At 42.6% G+C, this 24,539-nt stretch overlaps 1 protein-coding gene across 4 annotated transcripts in view; it reads left to right on the plus strand.

Moving 5' to 3' along the window:
• PRKDC (protein kinase, DNA-activated, catalytic subunit) overlaps positions 1-24,539 on the plus strand; it is a 189,509-nt gene that overhangs the window by 113,658 nt on the left and 51,312 nt on the right. For 2 of the 4 annotated variants that reach the window (XM_050800346.1, XM_050800348.1), the window contains exons 55-67: positions 3,731-3,904; positions 4,720-4,821; positions 6,543-6,750; positions 7,424-7,613; positions 9,268-9,468; positions 11,714-11,826; positions 12,894-13,025; positions 15,251-15,430; positions 16,703-16,908; positions 19,592-19,730; positions 21,517-21,705; positions 22,366-22,590; positions 23,763-23,871. In XM_050800346.1, coding sequence (XP_050656303.1) covers positions 3,731-3,904; positions 4,720-4,821; positions 6,543-6,750; positions 7,424-7,613; positions 9,268-9,468; positions 11,714-11,826; positions 12,894-13,025; positions 15,251-15,430; positions 16,703-16,908; positions 19,592-19,730; positions 21,517-21,705; positions 22,366-22,590; positions 23,763-23,871 — 2,168 coding nt within the window. The remainder of the gene's footprint in view (positions 1-3,730; positions 3,905-4,719; positions 4,822-6,542; positions 6,751-7,423; positions 7,614-9,267; positions 9,469-11,713; positions 11,827-12,893; positions 13,026-15,250; positions 15,431-16,702; positions 16,909-19,591; positions 19,731-21,516; positions 21,706-22,365; positions 22,591-23,762; positions 23,872-24,539) is intronic. The other 2 variants (XM_050800347.1, XM_050800349.1) reach the window with 1 other exon arrangement.

The raw sequence follows: 24,539 nt of genomic DNA on the forward strand, positions 1-24,539 counted from the left end.
CTTAAGTATGTTTTTGTGGTAGCAGGCATTGTTCTTTTGTTTCATGTTTAGCACTCCCTTAAGGACCCCTTATAAGGCAGGTCTAATGTTAACAAATTCCCTTAATGTTTCCTTGTCTGAAAAGAACTTTATTTTTCCTTTCCTTATGAAACTTATTTTGGCAGGATATTAAATTCTTGGTTGGAATTTGTTTTCTTCAAGGATGCTGAAAATAGGCCCCAGTCTCTTCTGGTTTTTAAGGTTTCTGCTGAGAGGCCCACTGGTAGCCTGATGAAGTTCTGTCAGTATGTGACCTGACCCTTCTTTCTAGCTGCCTTTAAAATTTTTTCTTTCACGTTGACCTTGGAAAATCTGATGACTATGTGTCTTGGGGATGGTCTTGTATGGTGTGTCACAGGAGTTCTCTGAATGTCTTGAATTTGCATGTCTACCTCTCTAGTGAGATAGGGAATGTTTTCATGGACTCTATCCTCAAATATATTTTCCAAGTTGTCTCAGGAATTCCAGTAAGTCATAGGTTTGATTCTTTTTACATAATCTATTGTTTCTTAGAGATTTTGTTTAAAAATTCTTTTTCCTTTATTTTTTTCTGACTGGGTTGATTTGAAGGACTGGTCTTCAAGCTCTGAGATTCTTTCCTTAGCTTGGTCTATTCTTTTGTTAATGTTTCAGACTGTGTTATGAAATTCCTGTAGTGAATCTTTCAATTCCAGAGTTCAGTTTGGTTCCTTTTCTTTTCCTTTGTTTTGTTTTGTTTTGTTTTCGACAGGGTCTTGCTGTGTAACCCAGGCCGAAGTGCAGTGGTGTGACCATGACTTACTGCTGCAGCCTCGACCTCTCAGGCTCAGGTGATCCTCCCATCTCAGTCTCCTGAGGAGCTGGGACCTGTGCAGGCATGCGCCACCACGCCCAGCTAATGATTTATATTTTTGCAGAGACGGGGTTTCATCGTTTTGCTCAGGCTGGTCTCAAACTCTCCAACTGAAGCAATCTACCTGCCTCAGCTTCCCAAAGTGGTGGGATTACAGGTGTGATCCACCACGCCTGGCTTGTTCTTTCTTAAAATTGCTATGTTGCCTTTTGACTCTTGAATTATTTTACTGGTTTCCTTGAATTGAATTTCAGCCTTCTCCTGGATCTTGAGCTTTCTTGCCATCTGGATTCTGAATTCTATTTCTGTCATTTCAGCCATTTCAATCTGTCCAAAAACCGTTGCTGAGAGACTAGTACAGTTGTTTGGAGGTGAGGAGATACTTTGAATTGCCAGAGTGTTTGCACTAATTCCTTCTCATCTGAGAGGGCTGGTGTTCCTTTATCTTTTTGGTGTTGCTGCTGCTTGGATGGGGCCTTTTGTTTTCATATTCATCATTTTCCTTGAGGGTTTGACTGTGGTGTATGCTGAGTATAGTCGATTGGCTTCCTTTCTGGGTGCTTTCAGCAGGCTGAGGCTCTGTATAGGATCTTTCTTTGTCCTTGGTTCCTGCATTGGGTTTCACAGGTGATGTATACTAGAAGAATTTTTTTTAGTGATGTAGTTCAGACTATGATCCAGTATATGGTGCTTAAAGGTAAGGGCTAGCAGATAGACTGTTAGATTACAGTGTGTTCAGCACAGTGTTCTGGGGGCAGGGGAAGGGAGATGACCCCCTCACTAAGTTCATTTCCAGGCCTTAGAGGAGCGCCTTCCAATCACTGGCACCATACTCACATTTCCTGAACCCCAAGGGGGGCCCTGGTAGGCTGCGCTCTCCATCCCTTAGCAGTGGCCTGAGTTGAAGGTTAGGTCACCAGGAGACCCACAGTATTCCAGAGGCCCACTGGTCCTCTGTGCTTGGCAAAGCCAGAGAGGGTTGTGGGGTATGTCTGTGGGTGAGACCACAGACATATAGTATAGTAGGTCATTGGTATAGTAGGTCAAGGGTGGGGGATCTCAGGGCAGGGTGATGTTGTCATGCTTGTGCAGCTGGTGTGGTGCCCACAGCCTGGGATTTTTTGCCCAGCAGACAGTTGTGGGGACTGCCTAGCTCACGCTCTCTTGACCAAGTCTGTTGGTGTCTGCCCCGGTAGCTAGCCTGACCAGTCAGTTTTATGCCATGCTTTCTGTGCCCAGATCACTGGGCTGTTAGGTGTTGAAGGCCACTCAGGCAGATGCAAAGCTGGCTAACAGGCCTCACCCTTCCCAGACCAGCCTCATGGAAGGGGGCTCACCCAGCACTCATGCTGGAACACAAACCCACGTCTCACTGTACTCAGTGGTCTGAGCAGAGCTTAAGCTCTGGCCACAGATCTCGGCTCTGTATTCCTGAACGATGTGCTTATACCGTGGGGGGCTGAGACCAGGCCCACGGCTTCATCCTCTGTCCCCTTGGAATCAAGCACTGTGGCCAAAGTGCTCCAAGGCCACTGGCAAAGAACTCAGGCTGGATAGTGGAGGCTATGCTGTGTCTATGCTCTTGTGGGAGCAGCTGGGGTTGGTAGTGCCTGGGAAGTTGACAGATAGGCATGCGAATCAGGCTCTCCCCAGACCCACAGGAAGGACAGCCCTGCTGTTTTCCGCCCCAGCATTCAGCAGGGCCTAGAGTGACTCAGAGCAAGGTGAGAACCTGGGGGCATGGGCGCCTGGGGTCGCATTTTGCTGGAGCTGCTCCACGCTGAGTGAGACCTGCCAGGCTCCACGTAGGCTGGTGCTCTGCCTGTACCTTCTCTCTGACAGTTCCCTGCCAATTCAAATGTCTGTGGGGGTTGTGGGATCTCTTGTGGCTAGTATTCCAGAGCTCCATGGTGAGCGTGGGTTGCCCCATAGTCACTCCACTCACCCCTTCCTTAGGACCTGATTAGGGCCAAGAGTAGGTCCTGGCATCCGGAGACTGTGCAGGCTTCCCAGCTTCCTCCCTCTTCTGCCTCAGTGTCTGCATTGCCTGTCTCTATCGATGTTCAGTGCTTTCTTTCCAAAGATCTCTTCAAAGCATGTTGGTTTACTCATTATTTTGCTCTGTTTTGGTGGGAGAGGCCCTCCTGGCTATGTCTATTCAGCCATCTTGTCCCCCTCCTATGTAAGTATTTTTACACAACAATAAACGTGCATTGTGTCAGTAACAAAGAATGTATGTCACTGTCCTAATATCCTTACGTTCACTGAGTATCTACTGTGTGAAGCATTCAGCTGGGTGCTATTAAGGAGTCAAAACAAGGAAATAAATACTTGCCTCATTTAGAGCTCAGATTGCACTTCACTATACACCATGCCAGGCAGCACTTGAAGTCCTTTTAAAAAATACTTTGTTTGCCATTATTAGGTTTTTCTAAAAATAGACTTTTTATCTTGAAGTAATTTTGTATTTGTAGAAAAGTTGAAAGATAGTACACATAATTTCCATATATACCCTTTACCCAACTTTCCCCTTACATAATCTTGGTACATGTGTCAAAAGTAAGAAAGTAACATTAGAACATTACTGTTTACCAAACTAGGCTTTATTCCATTTCTCCAGTTTCCTTCTAATGTCCTTTTTCTGTTTCAGGATCCGGTGTAGGATAGCACATTGAAGTTATTTGTCTTATATTTAATAATCTAGTCCATGATTATTTCAAGAATACAAGTTTTATATAAGTGTAGTGTTATCTATTATAACAAATTTTGAAACAAAGAAGAAAAAGTTGTCTGTCATACTTTGAAAGTACAGTAATAAAAAATAGTTAAATTTGTGTGTTTTTAAAATCTCTCCCATAGAGATGATGAAAGACAAAAAGTATGTTTGGACATAATTTATAAGATGATGCCAAAATTAAAACCAGTAGAACTCCGAGAACTTCTGAACCCTGTTGTGGAATTCGTTTCCCATCCTTCTGCAACATGTAGGGAACAAATGTATAATATTCTCATGTGGATTCATGACAATTACAGGTAAGCTATACATTGACTATTTTATTTTGTGGTTTTTTTTTTGTTGTTGTTGTTGTTGTTTTTCTTTTTGAGATAGGGTCTTACTCTGTCGACGAGGCTGGAGTACAGTGGCACCAACACAGGTCACTGCAGCTTCAATCTCCTGGGCTCAGTTGATCCTCCCATCTCAGCCTCCTGCGTAGCTGGGTCTATGGGTGTGCACCACCATACCTGGCTAATTTTGTTTATTTTTTGTAGAGACGGGGTTTCGCCTTGTTTCCGGGGCAACATTAACACTTTAGGAATCATTTGGGTCCCCTTATCAATCTGGAACATAATAACACTTTTTTTTTTTACCATATGATTAATAATTTTTTTTTTTTTTACCATATGATTAACATTTATTTTGGTATATCTGATTGTATCCTTTTAAAAACTCATTTCACATATGTTTGTGAAATAATCAGAGTGAAAAAGTATGGTGGTGTGCTTATAAAACCTATTTTCATAGTTGTCCTTTTAAGATCTGGCAAAGACTAAGGAGATGAAGTCTGCCAGGATCACTGGGCACTACTACACCGCCACAGCTGGGCGTCACAGGACCGCTGGGCCTCCTGTGGGCCCATCCCCCTGTTCCACTCTGCTCCTGCTGGGAGCGAGGATGGGTTCTCAAGGCTTGTGTACATACCCATGAGTGGGGCAAGCTGTGATTTGGAGATCTAAAGTCTAATGGGAAAACCAGTCTTTTTAAATTGAATTCTAGATGGTGTTACTGTAGTTGAACAAAAGGACTAGAAGAGAGCATTAATGTTGTGACGTTTTGCTGTTTTCTCAAGCAGAGATCCAGAAAGTCAGACAGATAATGACTCCCAGGAAATATTTAAGTTGGCAAAAGATGTGCTGATTCAAGGATTGATCGATGAGAACCCTGGACTTCAGTACGTGCTCTCCTTGAATAACTGGGCTGGGACAATTAAATGTTAAGGGTATTGCTTTCAAAGGTAGCATAGAGTATTTTTCAGGAGTTTTAGAAATGTATTTGCAGTATTAGCATTTTCTCTGCTTTCTGCATTTCACAATATTTAGTAAAAGAGTATTTTAAAGCACATTATGAAGAGTAAGGCTTTAAAATCCTGACAACTTAAAAATAACACTCTTGAAAAAGTCATATGGACCAAATGCTAAGGCAGTGAGTTAAAGTGTTTCAAAATGAAAAGAAAGTCTACAATGACAATTCTTCTGTTTCCCATTTAACACACATAGTTGAGATCATGCTGTAAGTATTAATGTTGAAAATAAAGTGTTTGAAACCTTAGAAATGAGATATTAATTATATTAGTTAATAATAGTAATATTAGTTACATATGAAAGTGTGAATGATGATTGTTATCCTCTGAAATGCCTGCCCTGAGTAAGTCAGTTATATGTGTTTCTGACTATATAAGTATACTGACTATGCAAAAAGGGGGTTAAAGTTTTTATTATTATTATTAATATGTTTTTTAGAGATAAGGTCTTGCTCTGGCACCCAGGCTGGAGTGCAGTAGTGTAACTGTAGCTCACTGTAGCCTCGGACTTCTGGGTTCAGGTGATCCTCCTCCCTCAGCCTCCTGAGTAGCTGGGACTACAGGCATATGCCAACAGGCTCGGCTAATTTTTTACTTTTTGTAAATATAGGGTCTTGCTATATTACCCAAGCTAGGCTTCAGTGCCTGGCCTCAATCCTCCTGACTTGGTTTACCAAAGTGCTGGAATTTTAAGTGTGAGCACTGCTACCAGCCTCAATATAAGAAGCCATACACTTTTTGTATGTTTCTGTATATTATTTTTCCATTCTGCTATAATTTTAAATTCATTGAGCTTCTTAAAATTGTATTTGGATTTCATATGCATTCATAAATTATAGGACCTAGTTTGCTATGTATGTATGTATGTATTTATTTTTTTGAGATGGAGTCTCACTCTGTCATCTAGGCTGGAGTGCAGTAGCACGATTTCAGCTCATTACAACCTCCGCCTCCTAGGTTCAAGCAATTCTCCTGCCTCAGCCTCCCGAGTAGCTGGGACTACAGGTGCACGCCACCACACCCAGCTAATTTTTGTATTTTTAGTAGAGGCAGGATTTCACCATGTTGGCGAGGCTGGTCTTGAACTCCTGAAGTCAGGTGATCCACAACCTCGGCCTCCCAAAGTGCTGGAATTACAGACCTGAGCCACTGTGCCCAACCCCTAATTTGGTATTTAATTAATATATGTTTTGAGTATTTTATGGCAGTAATTTTTATAATGAATTGTTTTGGCAAGGCAGTGAAGGATTTTGTGTAATTTCCTAAATTTTTTTTTGTTTCAAATAGTTAATATCATGTACTCATCATTGAAAACTTCCCAGAGAATAGAGATAAGAGAATAAAATCACCCAGTTTCTCCCCTCCCCTCTGTAGCATAAAAAATATGCTACATTTTTTGTAATATTCCCCTCCTTCAGTGGATATGTTTCATAACTCAGACTGTATTTTTGATATAGTTGAATGTGGTTTCCCTCTCTGTTAAGCTTCATGTGGGTGAAGAGCTGTGCCTTCTCCACAGGACACCCTGTACAGCACATTCTTTCCCATTTGCCATTGTCTAAGCAATCTACTTTTTTCTCTCTGCTTTTCAGATTAATTATTCGAAATTTCTGGAGCCATGAAACTAGGTTACCTTCAAATACTTTGGACCGGTTGCTGGCACTAAATTCCTTATATTCTCCTAAGATAGAAGTGCACTTTTTAAGTTTAGCAACAAATTTTCTGCTTGAAATGACCAGCCTGAGCCCAGATTATCCAAATCCCATGTTCGAACATCCTCTGTCAGAATGCGAATTTCAGGTAATGTGGTCTTCTCTCTCATAGTAGTGAATATTATAAGCTTTTCTTGTTCATGAACATTTTTAATAGCTTTAACTGGCTCTTTGCTTTCTTGGAATACTCACATATTCCTTTCTGAAAAGGAAAGGGAAGGCTTGTGCCTCTGCTTCAGCCACCTGGAGGTCCACAGGCCTCACCCTCTTGGCCTTCACTAGATTTCCCTTGTCAGGATCGCCATTGCTTTCCCTCCCCTTATTCCTCCCAGCCCACAGTGGATGCTGAGCTTGTGCTCTCTCGCAGCAGCCTTAACAGTGGGAATGATGGGCAGGTTGCAGAGAGCTCCTGGGGTAGGGCCCCTCTGGTCCCACTCACAAGCTCAGGATCTGTCCCAGTGGCATGTGTGTATGTGGACAAGTTGGGTCACTTGACTCGTTGAATTTGGGTTGCGGTGCTGAGCATGATATCAAGCCTTTTTATGCAAACATTAAGAAAGTTGGGTTTTCTCCCTCAATAGTTAGCTAGTTTTTCTAGTTGGCAAATCACTTAGTTAAAACTTTTAAATTAGAGAAGATTCTTCAGCTGCATATGAAGTTATGGTGGAAATATGCTGATGGTACCATTAGATTTTAAATAGAAATATATCAGCATTCCTTAAAAAGGAGTCTTATTTCATTTGAAACTTTCTTATGTACAGGAATATACCATTGATTCTGATTGGCGTTTCCGAAGTACTGTTCTCACTCCAATGTTTGTGGAGACCCAGGCCTCCCAGGGCACTCTCCAGACCCGTACCCAGGAAGGGTCCCTCTCAGCTCGCTGGCCAATGGCAGGGCAGATAAGGGCCACCCAGCAGCAGCATGACTTCACACCGACACAGACTGCAGGTAACAGTGACCCACCCCGCCGGCCATGTATACAGCACTCTGACCTCAGTGGGCAGCTTCTGTCACAACAGTGTTGGGCTTTTGCGAGAGAAGTAAGGGATGATAACAAAAAGCATTGAGAACCCAAGGAAGATGTCAGTCAAAAGAGTGGGTTCCTATGACAGTCAAACTCATGGAAACAGAAAATAGAGTGCTAGGTGCCAGGGTCTGGGGAGGAAGAATGGGGATTTATAGTTTAATGGGTACAGAATTTCAGTTTTGCAAGAGGAAAAGTGCTGTGGAGGCAGGGTGCAGTGACTCATTCCTGTTATTCCAGCTGGGGCAGGAGGATCAGTTGAGCCCAGGGGTTCTGCACCAGCCTGGGCAACATGGAAAGACCCCATCTCTACAAAACAATTTTAAAAATAAGTGGGCATGGTGGCGCACACCTGTAATTAGTCCCAGCCACTGGGGAAGCTGAGGCGGGAGAATGGCTTGAGCCCAGAAGTTCAAGGCTGTAGTGAGCTGTGATCATGCCACATGCACCTTGGGCAAAAGAGCAAGGCCATGTCTCAAAAAAAAAAACACAACTGTGGACGTGGAAGATGGTGATGATTGTACAACAGTGTAAATGTCCTTAATGCCATTGAACTGTGCACCTAAAAATGATTGAAATGGTAAATTTTATGTATATTTTCCTTTATTTTTATTTATTTTTTTGAGACAGAGTCTTGCTCTGTCGCCAGGCTGGAGCTGGAGTGCAGTGATCTCGGCTAACTGCAACCTCTGCCTCCTAGGTTCGTTCAAGCGATTCCTCTGCCTCAGCCTCCTGAGTAGCTGGGACTACACGCGCGTGCCACCTCGCTTGGCTAAGTTTTTGTATTTTAGTAGAGGTGGGATTTCACCACGTTGGCCAGGATGTTCTCGATCTCCTGACCTTGTGATCCACCCTTAGCTTCCCAAAGTGCTGAGATTACAGACGTGAGCCACCGCACCTAGCCTGTTTTGCTACAATTTTTCTAAAAAAGAAATGGATTATTTCTGACCGGAAAAATCAAGGAAAGTTTCAGTATATGTATGTTTTGGTTTTGGTTTGGTACAGAAAAACCTAGTGCAGCAAATTTAAGACATCTTATCTCCAAAGCAGAGTAGGGGTAAACCAAATTCATTTACTAGATTTACAGTTATTAAACTGTTCTTTCTCAAATGGTTTAACTGCTTCCTTTGATGAGCAAAGTACAAATTGTAGAGTAAAATATCTTGATCCTTTTACATAAACTCTTTAACGTTTTTCCTTTATGTAATTTTTTTCACATTTTGTTGGTTCTGGAAGTGGGACTAATTTGAATAATCACAATGGGAATTCTGTGACACTAATATTACAAGTCAGGGGCTCTTAGCACCTTTCAGTAGATAACAAAGTGTTATTCCTGTGGTGGGAGCAAGTGGCATGTTTCTTACTTTACAAATGGGGACGTTGTGGCCCAGGGGCACTGAGGCCCATGCACCCAGTTTTCCTTGGGGCATACCCTGGGATCTGACAGAGCCTCTGCCCAGGGTTGGAGGTGAGCACGGAGGCCTAGGGTGCTACCAGGTGTGTCTTGGCAGGTGGTCCTGCCCCGTTTACAGAGCTGGGTGGTGCTGAGTGCCTGACCTCTCTGATCACATGTTGCAGATGGAAGAAGCTCATTTGATTGGCTGACCGGGAGCAGCACTGACCCGCTGGTCGACCACTCCAGTCCGTCATCTGACTCTTTGCTGTTTGCCCACAAGAGGAGTGAAAGGTTACAGAGAGCACCCTTGAAGTCAGTGGGGCCTGATTTTGGGAAAAAAAGGCTGGGCCTTCCAGGGGATGAGGTGGATAACAAAGTGAAAGGTAAGCTGGGTTGCTGAGAGTGCTTAAAATAGCTTCCCCACTAATTACTGCAGAGCTCAGGTCTGGGGACATTTCTGACTGTATCCATGTTTCCTTGTAATTCGTAATCAAGCCCCTTAAAATTCAGTTAATGTTGCCTAGGCACTTACCATGCTGAAGACATTGTTTTCTGGGAGTTCCAGAAGAATCCTTCAGTAAGTTATACTTGATCCATTGTTGAGTGACTTTCTGGAGCATTAGGAGTGGGTGAGGCTTTATAAAGGGGTGATTGTAAGATGTAAGATTGTAAGATGAGGTGGAATTAGCAAGCACGGTCTAGGGCGAGCGGGCTTAATGCAGGTGGAGAATGGGGAGAGCGTCCTAAGAGATTGGGTGGAGGAAGAGCATTTGAGAGAAGCCTTGGAGCTGGGGGTATGGGAAGGGAGAGGATGGAAAGGACAGGGATTGAGAAGTGTTGGGGTGGGCAGGCTCAGATCAATTCCGCGGTCCAGGTGAAGGGATGCTTCGGGGCATGCTAGAGTAATGGCAAAGGGTGCTGCTTGTGGGTGTGGGGGTGTGTGTCGAACTTCAGCTTTAGGAAGCAGCCTTGTAACGCACCAAGCAGAGGAAGGTTCGGGGACTGAATGCCCTTCCCTGAGGTTTGTGTGGGGCAGAAATGGAGTGATGGGGACTGGGAGGCAGGGGCCAAAGGCACCAGGACCTGGTCTTGGCTAACTGATGACCAGAGCTAGATGGATGCTGAAAGGCTGGAAGCAGCTCTTTGTGAGAAGTGTGGCTCTGGGAGGGAACAAGGGCCCAGAGGAAGGACATGTGCAGAGAGGAAAGGGCCCATGACAGAACCCTGGGGGAGTGCCAGCAGGGAAGCTCAGCTCTGTGGACGTAAACTTAGAAGAACTTAGAAGCAAAGCTCACTGCCTTCTTATCTAATCGTAGGAACTGAAACACAGGCAACATAACTTGCTTTACTCCACCACTCTCTGTCATACTTTTCAGTCACAAACCTGTGGCCCACACACAGTTCTCTAAATGGAACCGGGAGAGGTCAGTGTGGCCCAACTTTTGGCACCTGCTGTGAGTTGGAGTGCTGGTGGTGGTCATTCAGGTGGAGCCACCTGAGCACTGACAATGGGGGTCAGCAGCAGGGAGCTTTCTCTGGGAGCTCATGGTTTCGTGGCCTGGCGGGAGTGCTGCTGTGGACCTCCATACGTGGGGCCCCTGGACTCCCTGCGTTGCAGGGCTGCGGGCGCCATCCTCCTTGGGGATCCTTTGTGAGAACGTGGGTCTTTTCTCTGTGGACGCTCTCGGGATCTTCTCTTTTAAACCAGCGTTCTGACATTGCACACAAGTGTCCTTGGGTGTAGGTCTGTTTCAGTCTGTTTCTCTGGGCATATGGTGGGAGCTTCCAGGCCTCTGACTCTCACCTTCCAGTTCTGGAGCGTCATCACGGGTGATTTTGTTGAGTTCTTCACCTCAGTTTGCTGTTTTCTCTTTGGAGTCCTAGTGCTTAAATATCACACCTGCGTGAGTGTCCTTCTGAGGTGTCATGTTTTTCCCTTTGCCTCTTTTCTGGGAAATCCCTTCAACCACCTGTGCTTTTAAGTTATGACATGTTTTAGTTTCCATGAGCTTTTTTTCATGCTCTGAACATTTCTTCAGTTCCTACTCTTGTCTTTCTGATAAATGATCATGTTTTGAAATTTCTTCCTGCATGATCTGCTTTTAACAGTTGCTCTTTCCTTGTTGCTTACTTTGGTTTCTGTCGTTCATATTTGAAGCCTTCCTTAGAACCTGTCGTGATTTGGAGGTTAAGGCTGGTATCTGCCAGGCACTAAACAGGCGTTTGGAATCATATGAGTTTAGGAGCGCTGCAGTCACCTGTCCCTGATCAGGTTGCCACAGTCCGCAGGGAGGCTGGTCTGCACCGGGTGTTGAAGCCTCCGAGGCAGCTCCTCTCTTGTTCAGTTAGCCAGAGGCAAAGCACTCCCAGACAAGTTGGGCCGAGATTCAGAAGGTGGCTGCGTGCCCTCCCTGGGCCTCCTTCTGGAGGGGCCTGGCCCCTTATCATGCCTGCTGAATCCACTGCTGAGCAGTTCCAGTTGCAGCTGTGGCCCCTGCACTCCTGCTCCCATCGCTGCCTCTGTGGCACTTCTAGGTTTTGTCTTTGAGGAAACCCGAGGTGAAAATGAACCAGCAGAGCCAAGTGTCTGGGCGGCGGGGAGTAACTGGGCCTGCTTTCCCTCTCCAGGTGCGGCTGGCCGAGTGGACCTACTGCGACTGCGCAGACGGTTTATGAGGGACCAAGAGAAGCTCAGTTTGATGTATGCCAGAAAAGGCGTTGCTGAGCAAAAACGAGAGAAGGTTGTATTTTGTCAAGAATTTGATCAGAATGATGCAATTTCTGTCACAGGATACAGACGAAGTGAACAAGCTTCCTGCCAGACACTGGCTCCAGTGTCACCTGCAAACCAGGTGGCGGGGCTGCTCCAAGCCAGCCTCCTGGGGCTCCCCCACGGGGATGCAGCCCCCGCAGTGCCCTGGTGGGGGTCCAGGAATGCACCCCGTTCTCTCCGCGGGTGGAAGCGTGGCCGACCTGGGATCAGCAGGCTGATCCTGGGCCCACCTCAAGGCCCGCGCCCTGGCAGGACTTCACTGGCCCTCGCTTCAGGGACTAATGCGGCGGGAGGGCAGCTGGGGGCTGGGACTCACGGGGCCCCAACGACAGGTGGCCAGGCGGGCGTTCCCGTGGCGTGGAGACTCTGTAGCCGCAGCGTCCATTCCGCCTAGATATGGGTCATTAAGATGCATTTATAAGAAGCGGGTAGGACAGATCCCTGACGGTGCTCAAGTTCAGCGCCAGCCGCTGCCTCCACCGGAGCGCCTCCATCCACATCTGGGTGTGAAGCCCTCGAAGTGGGGCACTGTGCCGGCCCCCTCCCCAAGCCCTGCCGCCCAGTGATGTTTGTGGAGCCTGAGGCCTCCCGGACTGCGCCCCCGGGGCACTATTTTGCCCCCTCGGAGGGGAACCTTGGGCTCTGCAGCTGCCTGGGAGCAGAAGTAGCCGGAGGGCAGGACCTTGAGGTGGAAGTGCGCACCGGCTGCCAGCTTCGTTCTCATCGAGACTTTCCAGAGATGCAGCCCTCCGCCTGTTTTTAAATACTTCTAAATCAAATTTTCCGATTTTATAAATATTCTAATTACTTTATAGTGAATGTTTAAAGCCTTTCCACTGCTTGTTGTATAGTGATTTTATTTTGGATGCAGCGTCTGCCCTAGACGGTAAAGCAGAGTGACTAAGCCTCCGCGAGCATCAGTTCCCACTGCTTCGCCCTTGTGGTTCAGGGGATTTTGGCAGCCTCATAGCTCATGCACGACTGGTTTCCTTCAATGAGAATGTTCATCTTCTACTTTGGTTTTCGTGCTTGTAGGAAATCAAGAGTGAGTTAAAAATGAAGCAGGATGCCCAGGTCGTTCTGTACAGAAGCTACCGGCTGGGAGACCTTCCTGACATTCAAATCAAGCACAGCAGCCTCATCACCCCATTACAGGCCGTGGCCCAGGTCAGTCCTTGCCGCTGCGTTTTCTGTTGACAGGTTAAATAAAATCTGTTTCCAGTTTAGGGGTTTGCCTATGTGAGGAAACATGGCTGAGGCTGTCCTGCAACATAGATGAGGTGTTGGTTTGTCCTCAACAGTGGGCTTGGTGTAAAGACCTTGCTCCAAGTCCTGACTCTGCCATTTCCTAGTTCCATGATTTCTTTACACATGCTGAGACTCTGAGATCATCAGTGCTGAAGACATTATTTATCGTTATTTATCAGGATTACCACTGCATTTGTCTGAAGAAAGGGAGCATAAATGAAGGAATTTGTACTCAGGAATCAGTGGATTGTAGACATGGAAACCCGTCCACCACGTGTTACATAAAAACAGCAGGTTACCAAACAGGTCTAAAAGTGTACACACCAGTAAAAGACACGTGCCAGTGATTTAACCTCTTTATAGTATAATTGTGGGTGATACTTATTTTCTTTTCCTAAACCACATTTTCTGGGTGCTCTATTCTCTTCCGTTGGTCTGTGTGTCTGTTTTTGTACCAGTACCATGCTTTTGTGGTTACTGCAGCCTTACAGTATTGTTTGAAGTTGGGTAGTGCAGTGCTTCTAGTTTTATTCTTTTTGCTTAGGATTGCTTTGGCTATACGGGCTCTTTTTTGGTTCCATGAATTTTAGAATAGTTTTTCTAGTTCTGTGATAACTGATGGTAGTATGATAGAATTAGCATTGATTCCATAGATTGCCTTGAGCAGAATGGCCATTTTAACAATATTGATGCTTCTAATCCATGAATATGGAATGTGTTTCCCTTTATTTGTGTCATTTTGTGATTTCTTTCAGTGGTGTTTTTAGTTCTCCTTGTAAAGATCTTTCACCTTCTTGGTTAAGTGTATTCCTAGGTATTTTATTCTTTCTGTGGCTGTTGTAAATGGGATTGTGCTTTTTTTGATTTAGCCATATTTTCTAAAATTTTACTACTCACTAGAACTCTTATAACAAGATAAATACATTACTTAAAATATACAATAAGGAATTTGTATGTTTTAGTCATACATAGCTTTTATCAAAGTAATTTTTTGCGTTCGATAATTAGATTTTTTTTAATATTAAGTATAATCTTAAATCAGTAGAATTGTACAGTAAACATTTCAACTGTTTATTTTTTGGCTATGGTAACTAAGTGTAAACCATTGCTTTTAATGTTCTTTTCAACAATATGCAGAAATCACGCTTGATTTAAGAACATTCATTTAATAATGTAATTTGTTCATAAAACATCAAAAATGGATTACCATTATGTTGTAAACATAATTAAAATAGGTCTTAGACATGAAAAAAGAACATGATCCAAAAAAGCAGCACAAGTCTCACCTCCTTCAGAGGCAAACACGTAGCAAAATTAACAAAAAGATATTAACAGAATTGACTTGTCAATTATAATATGATAGAAAACTTATTAACAGGGAAGATCCCTAGAAGATTACACAAAGTAATTTTTAAACTTTATTTATCACCTCCATTTAGCAAAGATAGACACTATATGCCAGGAACTGTTTTTGGTACTAATGTCACAGCATGAATAAATAAATAAAGGGAGTATCCTGTGGCCATGAAGTGTGTGAGGGTTAGGGCTATAAATGATTAGGTAGTGTGCTGTTTGAGGGAGCTGATGCTCAGAAGAAGCATCTGATGGTTTCAGTAGTTTAAAGTGGTCAGGTGGTGGGACCTTGAAAATTAACACTGGCATTTCATTTAAGCTGATCAGTTATTTTAAGCTTTACCATGGTGCTGATAGGAGGAAAATACCTAAACATTTAATCTTTCTCTGAGATTTTATGAGGTGCTGCACTAAGCACTGGCTGTGCATCATCTGGGCTAATCTTCCCCGCAGCACACTGTGACGTGTTCTGGTAGCCCCCATTTAAAGTTTGGAGACCCAGACTCAACTCAGGAGAGAAACTATGTCATTACATATTGATTAAGCCAGCTTTTAAATTCATTTCTCTGGGCCAAAAGTCCATGTTTCCATAACATACATCAAACAGATATATTTGGTTAAATTCCAAATGCTGCCTTTGTCAATGCCTGTTAAATCTTTCCAAATAGAATTGAGAGGTATAATAGATGTGTTTGCAACAGTCTGTATTTTCTAAGCTCTGATAGTATTGGTGATTTATATAGCATTTTTGCTTCAGATCCTAATTTGTCTTTGTTTTGAATTTTTTACAGAGAGACCCAATAATTGCAAAACAGCTCTTTAGCAGCTTGTTTTCCGGAATTTTGAAAGAGATGGATAAATTTAAGACGCTGTCTGAAAAAAACAACATCACTCAAAAGTTGCTCCAAGACTTCAATCGTTTTCTTAATACCACCTTCTCTTTCTTTCCACCTTTTGTCTCTTGTATTCAGGTAAAGTCTGCACACACTTCACCAAATATTGTTTGCTGTGGCTTCACATGGCCATTCCGTCATCACTGTTTCCCATGTTGAAACTTTTGATAACCTGGTGTTTAACAGAATAGATGTACTGTTTGGGTTACCTCCTCCCAAATGAGTAGATGTAATTTATTTTTCCCCCCCCAGAAAAACCGATATGTGACAGAATAACCAGAAATCAAACATGTTATGTTTTATTTTGTAGTAAGCCAGTCCCCTCAGTGTTTTTGATGAAACCCTTCATTTATTTAGTTGTTTTTCCTTATGTAGTCTTTCACCAAATTCTTTCCTGCCTCTTGACTGCTGTCAAAAGGTGTTGACTGAGTACCTGCCTGGCTTTGTTCTAGGTGGTTGGGCCACATCGATGAAGAGGCAAAAATTCCTTTCCTCTTGACCTTACATTCCCATTAATAGATGCGTAATAGGCAACCCACAGGGAAATGTAGAACGGGATGTTAGGTTGTATTAAGTGTCATAGTACTTGAGTAATGGGGAAGTATTAAAGCAGTGTAAGATAGTAATGAAGCAGGTAAGCAGGTGCCTCTTGATGGGTAGGGTGTGTGTGCCTAGATGCAGTGGTCAGAGAAGTCCTTTCCAGGGCAACACAGCATGAGCAGAAAATCTAATTTAATATTCAGTTACTACTTAAATATATTTGTCAGAAGATTATTTTTCATGTAAGAAATGTTTTCTGTGCCATTCAAAGTATGGGTTATATAAAATTCCCTAGTAGAACATCTTTTTGATTCATTTTAGTATTTTTGTATCTAGTGACCTTTTCTGAATAATTACTAATTTATATTCTTCAATATTGTGTATCGGTAGTATCGGTTTACAAACGAATTGGGTAATATTTTTCTGAAATGAAATACTTAGTTTTTCTGTTTTATTCTTTTTGATGGAACGTGAAACTGTCAGTATAAATTTCTTTTTACACATTAGCTCTGTTTTATATTGGTTTCTAATTTATGTGTGTGTGTATATGTTATCTTCATATTTTGATAGTGCTTTTCTTGCTTTAAATCGATCCCTGGATTGGAAGTGTAAAATTAAAAGGTCATTTCCTCCTTTGAGCAAATTGAATATTGTGGGAAAATTTGTTAATAGCATTACACAGAGAAACTTCTGGTGATACCACTACTTAAACATCGGTACCTTTTATGTTTAGTAAAGTATGTTACTCCTTGTGAAAACATGGTCCAAGTACCACAAGCTAAACAGCTGGTTGTATGTGTGGTTTCACAGGACATCAGCTGCCAGCACACAGCCCTGCTGAGCCTTGACCCAGCAGCTGTTAGCGCTGGTTGCCTGGCTAGCCTACAGCAGCCCGTGGGCATCCGCCTGCTGGAGGAGGCTCTGCTCCGCCTGCTGCCTGCTGAGCTGCCTGCCAAGCGAGTCCGCGGGAAGGCCCGCCTCCCTCCTGATGTCCTCAGATGGGTGGAGCTTGCTAAGTAAGTGTGAGGTCGAGTACTCTTGGGAGCACACTGGATTTGACCAAAGCAATATGGAAAACACTTGGCTTCACTTGGCAGAAAATGAACTAATAAAGTTGATAGTAACAGTAATGTGAAATTTAAAAGAAAAAAAAGTCTTTCAGGCTGAGTACCATTCTCAAAGTCAAGAACAGTTGCCACATCAAGCAGTGTCTTGCTCATGGAAAGAGAATGTTATTGAAACCTGCTGATTTCTTTCAGTATACGATTTTTTGGACTCAGTGTTATTCACCAAGTTGAGTTTCCTGTAAAGTGTAGCTGTGAATCATAGTTCCTAATATTTTATGTTATTTCCTGCTTCACTACACTGAATAGTGGATGATTTAGTATTTTCAGCAGGACTTAAGGTTTTAGAAAGAGTTTAAATCAGTTAATTTGGGATAAACAGATTCCATTTTCTAGTTATACCATTTTCCATTATGTCTGATTCTTCCCTTACCTGTGATCTCATCATATGAAAGTCTCATTCTGAGGAGGTTGTTAGGTTAAGATTGAAATTTAACTTGAACTTCATTTTGTAGTGCAGATTTTTAGAGCTTTAGGTTCTAAGAGAAAAGATAGTAAAAGTAAGGGAGGGGATCCTTGTGCTTCCTGCTGTTTTGTAGTTAATTCATGTCTGTCTTGATTGAGCGCTGAGTGTACAAGGTGCTGGGCCAGGCACTAAAGAGACGTGAAATTGGGTTAGACATTGATCACAGACTCACAAAACTGGCAATCTAGTAGGAAGTATATGTACTTTACACATAATAAATCAGAATTGAAGTAGAAGGTGGTGAGCACTTAGACAAGATAAAATGCCAGGGCCATTCAGAGAGTGCCTCTGGGCTATGCTGATTTTACCTTGGAACCGTTTTCTCCTATTGCTTCAGATGTGTAAGTGAACAGGAAGTGGCACCTTGTATGTTTACTATTTCCAGGAGTGGTAAACATATATAATGTGTATTTACTAAGTAAGCGGAGCAAACAACTTTTAAGGGCCTAAACTTAAACATTTTTTTCTAACTGTGTTAAGTACATTCTCATACTTTTGTGATATTTTTGCATTCGTTTCTGAGCATTGTGAACAAGTTTAGTGTTTTTTGTTTTGTTTTGTTTTTGAGACAGGAGTCTCGCTCTGTCGCCCAGGTTGGAGTGCAGTGGCGCGATCTTGGCTCACTGCAACCTCCGGCTCCTGGGTTCAAGCGATTCTCCTGCCTCAGCCTACCAAGTAGCTGGGGTTACAGGCATGTGCCACCACGCCTGGCTAATTTTTGTATTTTTAGTAGAGATGGGGTATCACTGTGTTAGCCAGGATGGTCTTGATCTCTTGACCTCATGATCCGCCCGCCCCGGCCTCCCGGAGTGCTAGGATTACAGCCGTGAGCCACCACACCCAGCCTTAGCCTTTTTTTTATATGTAATGACCATTGTTTTAACCATGTTACAGTGAACATAATCCAGGGACCTGGGAACCAGTATAGGGGTACGTATGTAGCTCTCCCTCTTCCTTTGACTCTGGGGCCATGAGCTACTGCTCCACCACCTACCTATCCACCCACCTTTACTGCTGATTTATTACCCCTAACATTCTGTAATCAGGGCAATAAGAGAGCCACATCTACTAGATTTTATTGAATTCAGAATTCATAAGCTCTAGGAGAGAGCCCGTAGGGCTCTTTTGATGTAAATGCAAGAGACTTAGTACCAGAAGGAAACTGAACAGCAGGAGAACTAAGGAGGGAGCAGTCCTTGGCTGGCTGGTTTAGGAAGAAATAACATTTGGGTTGAGACTGCAAGATGGAAAGAAATTTCCTGGAGGAAGGGAACAAACCTAATAAACACTTTGAGAATATCATGGACTGGGAAACTTGATTGAAAGGGTCAAGCCAGAATTTTGTTAAAGTGAAGAAATGAATGAATACTCCAACAAATTGAGATGGTCCGTAGAACCATGGATTAAACATGGCATCAGTAGTCAGGATTATTTTTTCTTTGCTTCCGGGTTTTTGGGGGCTAGACAAGGATTCCAAATGGGTCACCTGCAGATATTTTCATGGATTAATACTGGAGAACCTTATGTAATGACACATCTTGTATACTGTGAACCTTTGATATTTTCAGATTCTACTTTTGTTTTGTTTTGAGGCGGAGTCTTGCTCTGTTATCCAGACTGGAGTGCAGTGGGGCGTTCTCGGTTCACTGCAACCTCCACCTCCTGGGTTCAAGCAGTTCTCTGCCTCAGCCTCCCAAGTAGCTGGGACTACAGGCACGCACCACCACGCCCAGCTAACTTTTTGTATTTTTAGTAGAGACGGGGTTTCACCATGTTGGCCAGGCTGGTCTGAACTTCTGACCTCAGGTGATCCACCCACCTCGGCTTCCCAAAGTGCTGGGATTACAGGCATGAGCCACCACGCCTGTCCCAGATTCCACTTTAAATGCACATCTGAATAAATTCTGCCTTATGTATGATTAAAGTTATAAAATCTAGGGGTAACTTCATAGTTTCTTAAATTTTATATTTTTAGCAAAATTAAAGTAACATTTTATGTCTCTTGTTAATGTAATGTGTGGCAACTTGATTTACTATCATTTCATTAGAATAAATACTTTTAAAATACTGGGGTGTTCATTGATTTGGCCTTTTTGATTTGTTTTGTAGACTGTATAGATCAATTGGAGAATACGACGTCCTCCGTGGGATTTTTAGCAGTGAGATAGGAACAAAGCAAATCACTCAGAATGCATTGTTAGCAGAAGCCAGAAGTGATTATTCTGAAGCTGCTAAGCAGTATGATGAGGTAAGATTGATCTCTGGCAAAATATGACATTTACTACAACACTTTTGTTTTCTGCTGAACTGTAACTTTAAGCAAAATAAGGTACAGCAGATCCTTGTTGGTTACAATGTTGATGAGGAAGAAAATTGGTTTCCTTATAGGTTGTTCACTTAAGTGAGGGCCTACCATACTATGAAACTGTATATTGTTTTTCTGTCTGCTCTTACACAGTTTCTATTTGAATAGGTTATTTTCTTTCAGTTAGTTAAAAAAAAAAATTATAACGAAGTTGTATTAGGCTGTTCATGCATTTCTATAGGGAAATACCTGACACTGGGTAATTCATAAAGAAAAGAGGTTTAATTGGTTCACAGTTCCACAGGCTACACAGGAAGTATGGTGCTGGCTTCTGCTTGGCTTCAGGGGAGGCCTTGGGGAGCTTTTACTCATTGGTAGAAGGCAAAGCAGGAGCAGGCACTTCATATGGTGAAAAGCAGTAGCAAGAGAGAGACAGTTGGGGAGGGGGTGCCATATACTTTTATTTATTTAGAGGCAGGTTCTCATTCTGTCACCCAGGCTGGAGTGCAGTGGCATGATCATTTCTCCCAGGCTCCAGCAGTCCTCCCAGGCTCCAGCGATCCTCCCACCTCAGCCACCTGAGTAGGTGGGACTTCAGGCATGCACCAACATGCCTGGCTAATTTTTAAAGATTTTTGGAGAGACGAGGGGTCACTGTGTTGCCCAGGCTGGTTGGGAACTCCTGAGCTCAAGCCATCATGCCTGGGCCTCCCAAAGTGCTAGGATCACTCATCACCAAGGGAATGGCCCACTTCATTCATGAGGGATCTGCCCCCATTGATCCAAACACCTCTCACCAGGCCCCACCTCTGACATTGAGGATTACATTTCAACATGAGGTTTAGGTGGGGACACATATTCAAACTATATCAGAGGTAAAGAAGAATTTGGGAAGATGACTATAAGTTCAGTTTTGTACATTTTGTCAGTGGCTATTCAAGTGTAGGTGTTGAAATTCAGGGTCTGTGACCTGTGAAACTCTTCAATGAGCAGTCCAGGTTTTAAAATCCTCTGCAATTTTCTATAAATGTCCTGTATTCTAATTTTATTGTAAGAACTTGTTATGTGGTAAATAACCCCCAGGAGAGATGTAAATCAAGTTATTGTGATTAAAAGTATTAAGTCTTACTAATTGGTTAGTCTTAGTAATTGGTTTCATTGGTAAGTTTCTCAGAGAAATGGCTTCCTCCTAGTTAGGATTTGTGTGTGTGTGTGTGTGTGTGTGTGTGTGTGTGTTTTTCTCTCTCTCAAAACAGGGTCACCCAGGCTGCAGTGCAGTGGCATGATCTCAGCTTACTGCAGCCTCAACCTGCTGGGCCCAGGTGATCTTCCCACCTCAGCCTCCCAAGTAGCTGGGGCTGCAGGTGTTTGCCATCACACCTAGCTAGTTTTTGTGTTTTTTGTAGAGACAGTGTTAAGCCATGTTGCCTAGGCTGGTCTCAAACTTCTGGCCTCAGGTGGCCCACCTGCCTTAGCCTCCCACAGTGCTGGGATCACAGGCGTGAGCCAGCGTGCCCAGCTGGGTTTGTCTATTCATTTAGTACTGTAAAATTCCTTTTGGTTTTTCTTCCATTCAGTGTTACTCTGAATAGCTTCTCTTTTCTCTCTCCTTGCCATAAATCTGAAAAGGATTGTTTTTAGTGTGATTGTTACATTCTTCCTTTTTACATGTTCTCATTGGTATTCTTTCCAACTTTGTAAAATAATTTTATTAACTTTTCTCCACTAGGCTCTCAATAAACAAGACTGGGTAGATGGTGAGCCCACAGACGCCGAGAAGGATTTTTGGGAACTTGCATCCCTTGACTGTTACAACCACCTTGCTGAGTGGAAATCACTTGAATACTGTTCTACAGCCAGTGTAGACAGTGAGAACCCCCCAGATCTAAATAAAATCTGGAGTGAACCATTTTATCAGGTGGGTAAAATTATTTTTAAGTGATTGAAATAAATATTTTAGATAGGTGTTTTCTAGTTAACGAAGTTGTTTAAAACGTTTCAAAACAGGTAGTAGTTGTGAAGCACCAGTGAGTTGCATGACCAGACTCCACCTACAAACCCCATAGTATTGTTAAATCTCTTATCACTTTTAGCTAATCATCTTTTCAAAATGAATGCAATGCATTTTAAAATAAATATTAACATTCCTAGTATGACTACATGGGAGAATATTTACTGTTGTCTCTTATATTACAAGAAGTCGCCCCGGATCACTGACTAAACATAGGCCTCCCAGCTCCTGGGACAAGAGGCTCTCCTGGTTTCTCCACACTATACCTATCCTGACTGTGCTTGTAAATTCCTCAGTTTGTATGTAACATCTAAATCATCTTCCAGCTAAAAGTAGTCCCCAATATTTTGTAGAACACGTTCCTATATATTTTGTGGTTACAAAACAAGCTATTTTAGATGAATTTGTTTTAAAAATTGGAGATTACTGTTTCAGACATCAGACATCATCGCTTTGATTCTAAATCTTGATCTATGAAAGTATAGCAGAGAGTATTACAGAAATAAAATAATCAGACATACTCAAATTGGCTTTCTGTAGTTACAAGTATATTTTTATGTTCCTTAGGAAACGTATCTACCTTACATGATCCGCAGCAAGCTGAAGCTGCTGCTCCAGGGAGAGGCTGACCAGTCCCTGCTGACATTTATTGACAAAGCTATGCATGGGGAGCTCCAGAAGGCGATTTTAGAGCTTCATTACAGTCAAGAGCTGAGTCTACTTTACCTCCTGCAAGATGATATTGACAGAGCCAGATACTACATTCAAAATGGCATTCAGAGTTTTATGCAGGTAATACTATATATTATATATGTGTGTGTGTGTGTATATATTATAATGTGGATCTATCTGAAATATACTATTTTTAGGATATTTTTAAAACTCAGTAAACTCATGAAAAAAACCCAAAAATTTTCAAGTACTATTTTCATACCACCTATTTCCTTCTTTCTGTTCTTCCAATAATGCTGTTCATTCTGTCATTTATGTTAATGCCTTTTTAAATCTTTTTTTCCTGTTTTAGAAAGGTTTCATTTTTTCCCCTTTTGTTACCTTTCTCATACTCTTAAAGAACACTTCAGAGTAGGCTTTTTTTTTTTTTTTGAGACAGTTTCTCTTTTGTCACCTAGACAGTGGAGTGCAGTGGCACAATCTGGTTCAAGTGAGTCTCCTGCCTCAGCCTCCTGGGTAGCTGGGATTACGGGCGCTCTGCTAATTTTTGTATTTTTAGTAGAGACGAGGTTTTACCATGTTGGCCAGGCTGGTCTTGAACTCCTGATGTCAGGTGATTCACCTGCCTCAGTCTCCGAAGGTGCTGGGATTACAGACATGAGCCATCACTCCTGGCCAAGAGTAGACTTTTCTATTTGGGGTAGCAGAATGGAAGCTTGTTTACTTTGTGGAGAAGAGTGGGGGTTGATCTTCCCTGATTGTTTTCTGCCACTCTTTCTTTCCTTTTTGCTTTTCTTCAAATCTTTTCCTGACAGTTGTTTGTTTGTAAGTGAATGTCTTGTATAGAGTTTATTAATAACATTTAGCATAGGTTAGTGACATTTAGCACAGAAGCATATTCATTCATTGTTTTCATTTTTATTTAATGTGTTGAAGTTGATTAGCACTCTCAAGGAAGTTTATCAAAAGAAGAATTGGCTTCTGTAGTCAGCAGTTTTACATTATAGGATGTTGGGATTATTAAAACTTGGTGGCAAGTTGAGGCAGTGATAGCCTGGTGATGTCAGTTTTATTGATTTCACTGAGCCAAAATGTGATTGAAACCTTAAATTATTATTTTTTTTAATTTAAACTGTTTGTTAACTGTGTCTGTGACCTAATTATTAACCATTCTGAGGCATATTTATAGAATAATTGCTACATTTCATAATTTAGAGTATTGTTAAAAACTTAAAGACACAGCTTGATTTATAACACGGCATTTGTAAATGCCTTTTTTTTTTTTTTTAAAGAATTATTCTAGTATTGATGTCCTCTTACACCGAAGTAGACTCACCAAATTGCAGTCTGTACAGGCTTTAACAGAAATTCAGGAGTTCATCAGCTTTATAAGCAAACAAGGTAATTTTTTTCATCTGTCATTTTTTTCATTTCTAATTGTGGAAGAGTTTTAGCATCTAAATTATTTTCTACTTAGTGAAAGTGCACGTTTCTTAATGTATGGGTTAGAAACTCCATCAAATTTCCTTTACAAATATATATTTTCAGATCATTGAAATAAATGTTTAAAATGGTCAGGCAGTGTTCTAGGCACCAGGGCTGCAAAGTGAAAGAAAACATGCTGCCTACCTTAATGAAGCTTTTGGAGTAGTGGGGTGATTCCAGAGGACACCTGCCCACAAGGGTGGTGGGGCCCACCCTGGCCTGAGAGGGTGCAGAACTCTTGGAGGAGGGTCCTGAGCAGTGGGGAAGAGGCAGGGGCTTGCAGACAGAAAGCTGTGGTGCCCATGAGGTGCACACTGAGGGTACTGGGTGTCCTGGCTTGAAGGGAGGGCGGGAAGGCTGCGGGCAGCAGGGCCCACATCAAGAAGGCCTTTGTATTGCTGGTAAGTGGGTTTTATCCCAGTGCCTATGGGAGGTCACCCAAGAATCTAAGGGGAGGAATACATCTTTGCAAAGGTAAAATGTTTTATTTGTTAATCTGAATTTCATTTTTGTCTTAAATAATTAAAAATAATTACAAAAGATGCTTTTCAGAATACTGATAAAAACTGATATTTATATCTACC

This window comes from Macaca thibetana, chromosome 8 (assembly GCF_024542745.1).
Source record: "Macaca thibetana thibetana isolate TM-01 chromosome 8, ASM2454274v1, whole genome shotgun sequence".
NCBI lineage: Eukaryota > Metazoa > Chordata > Mammalia > Primates > Cercopithecidae > Macaca > Macaca thibetana.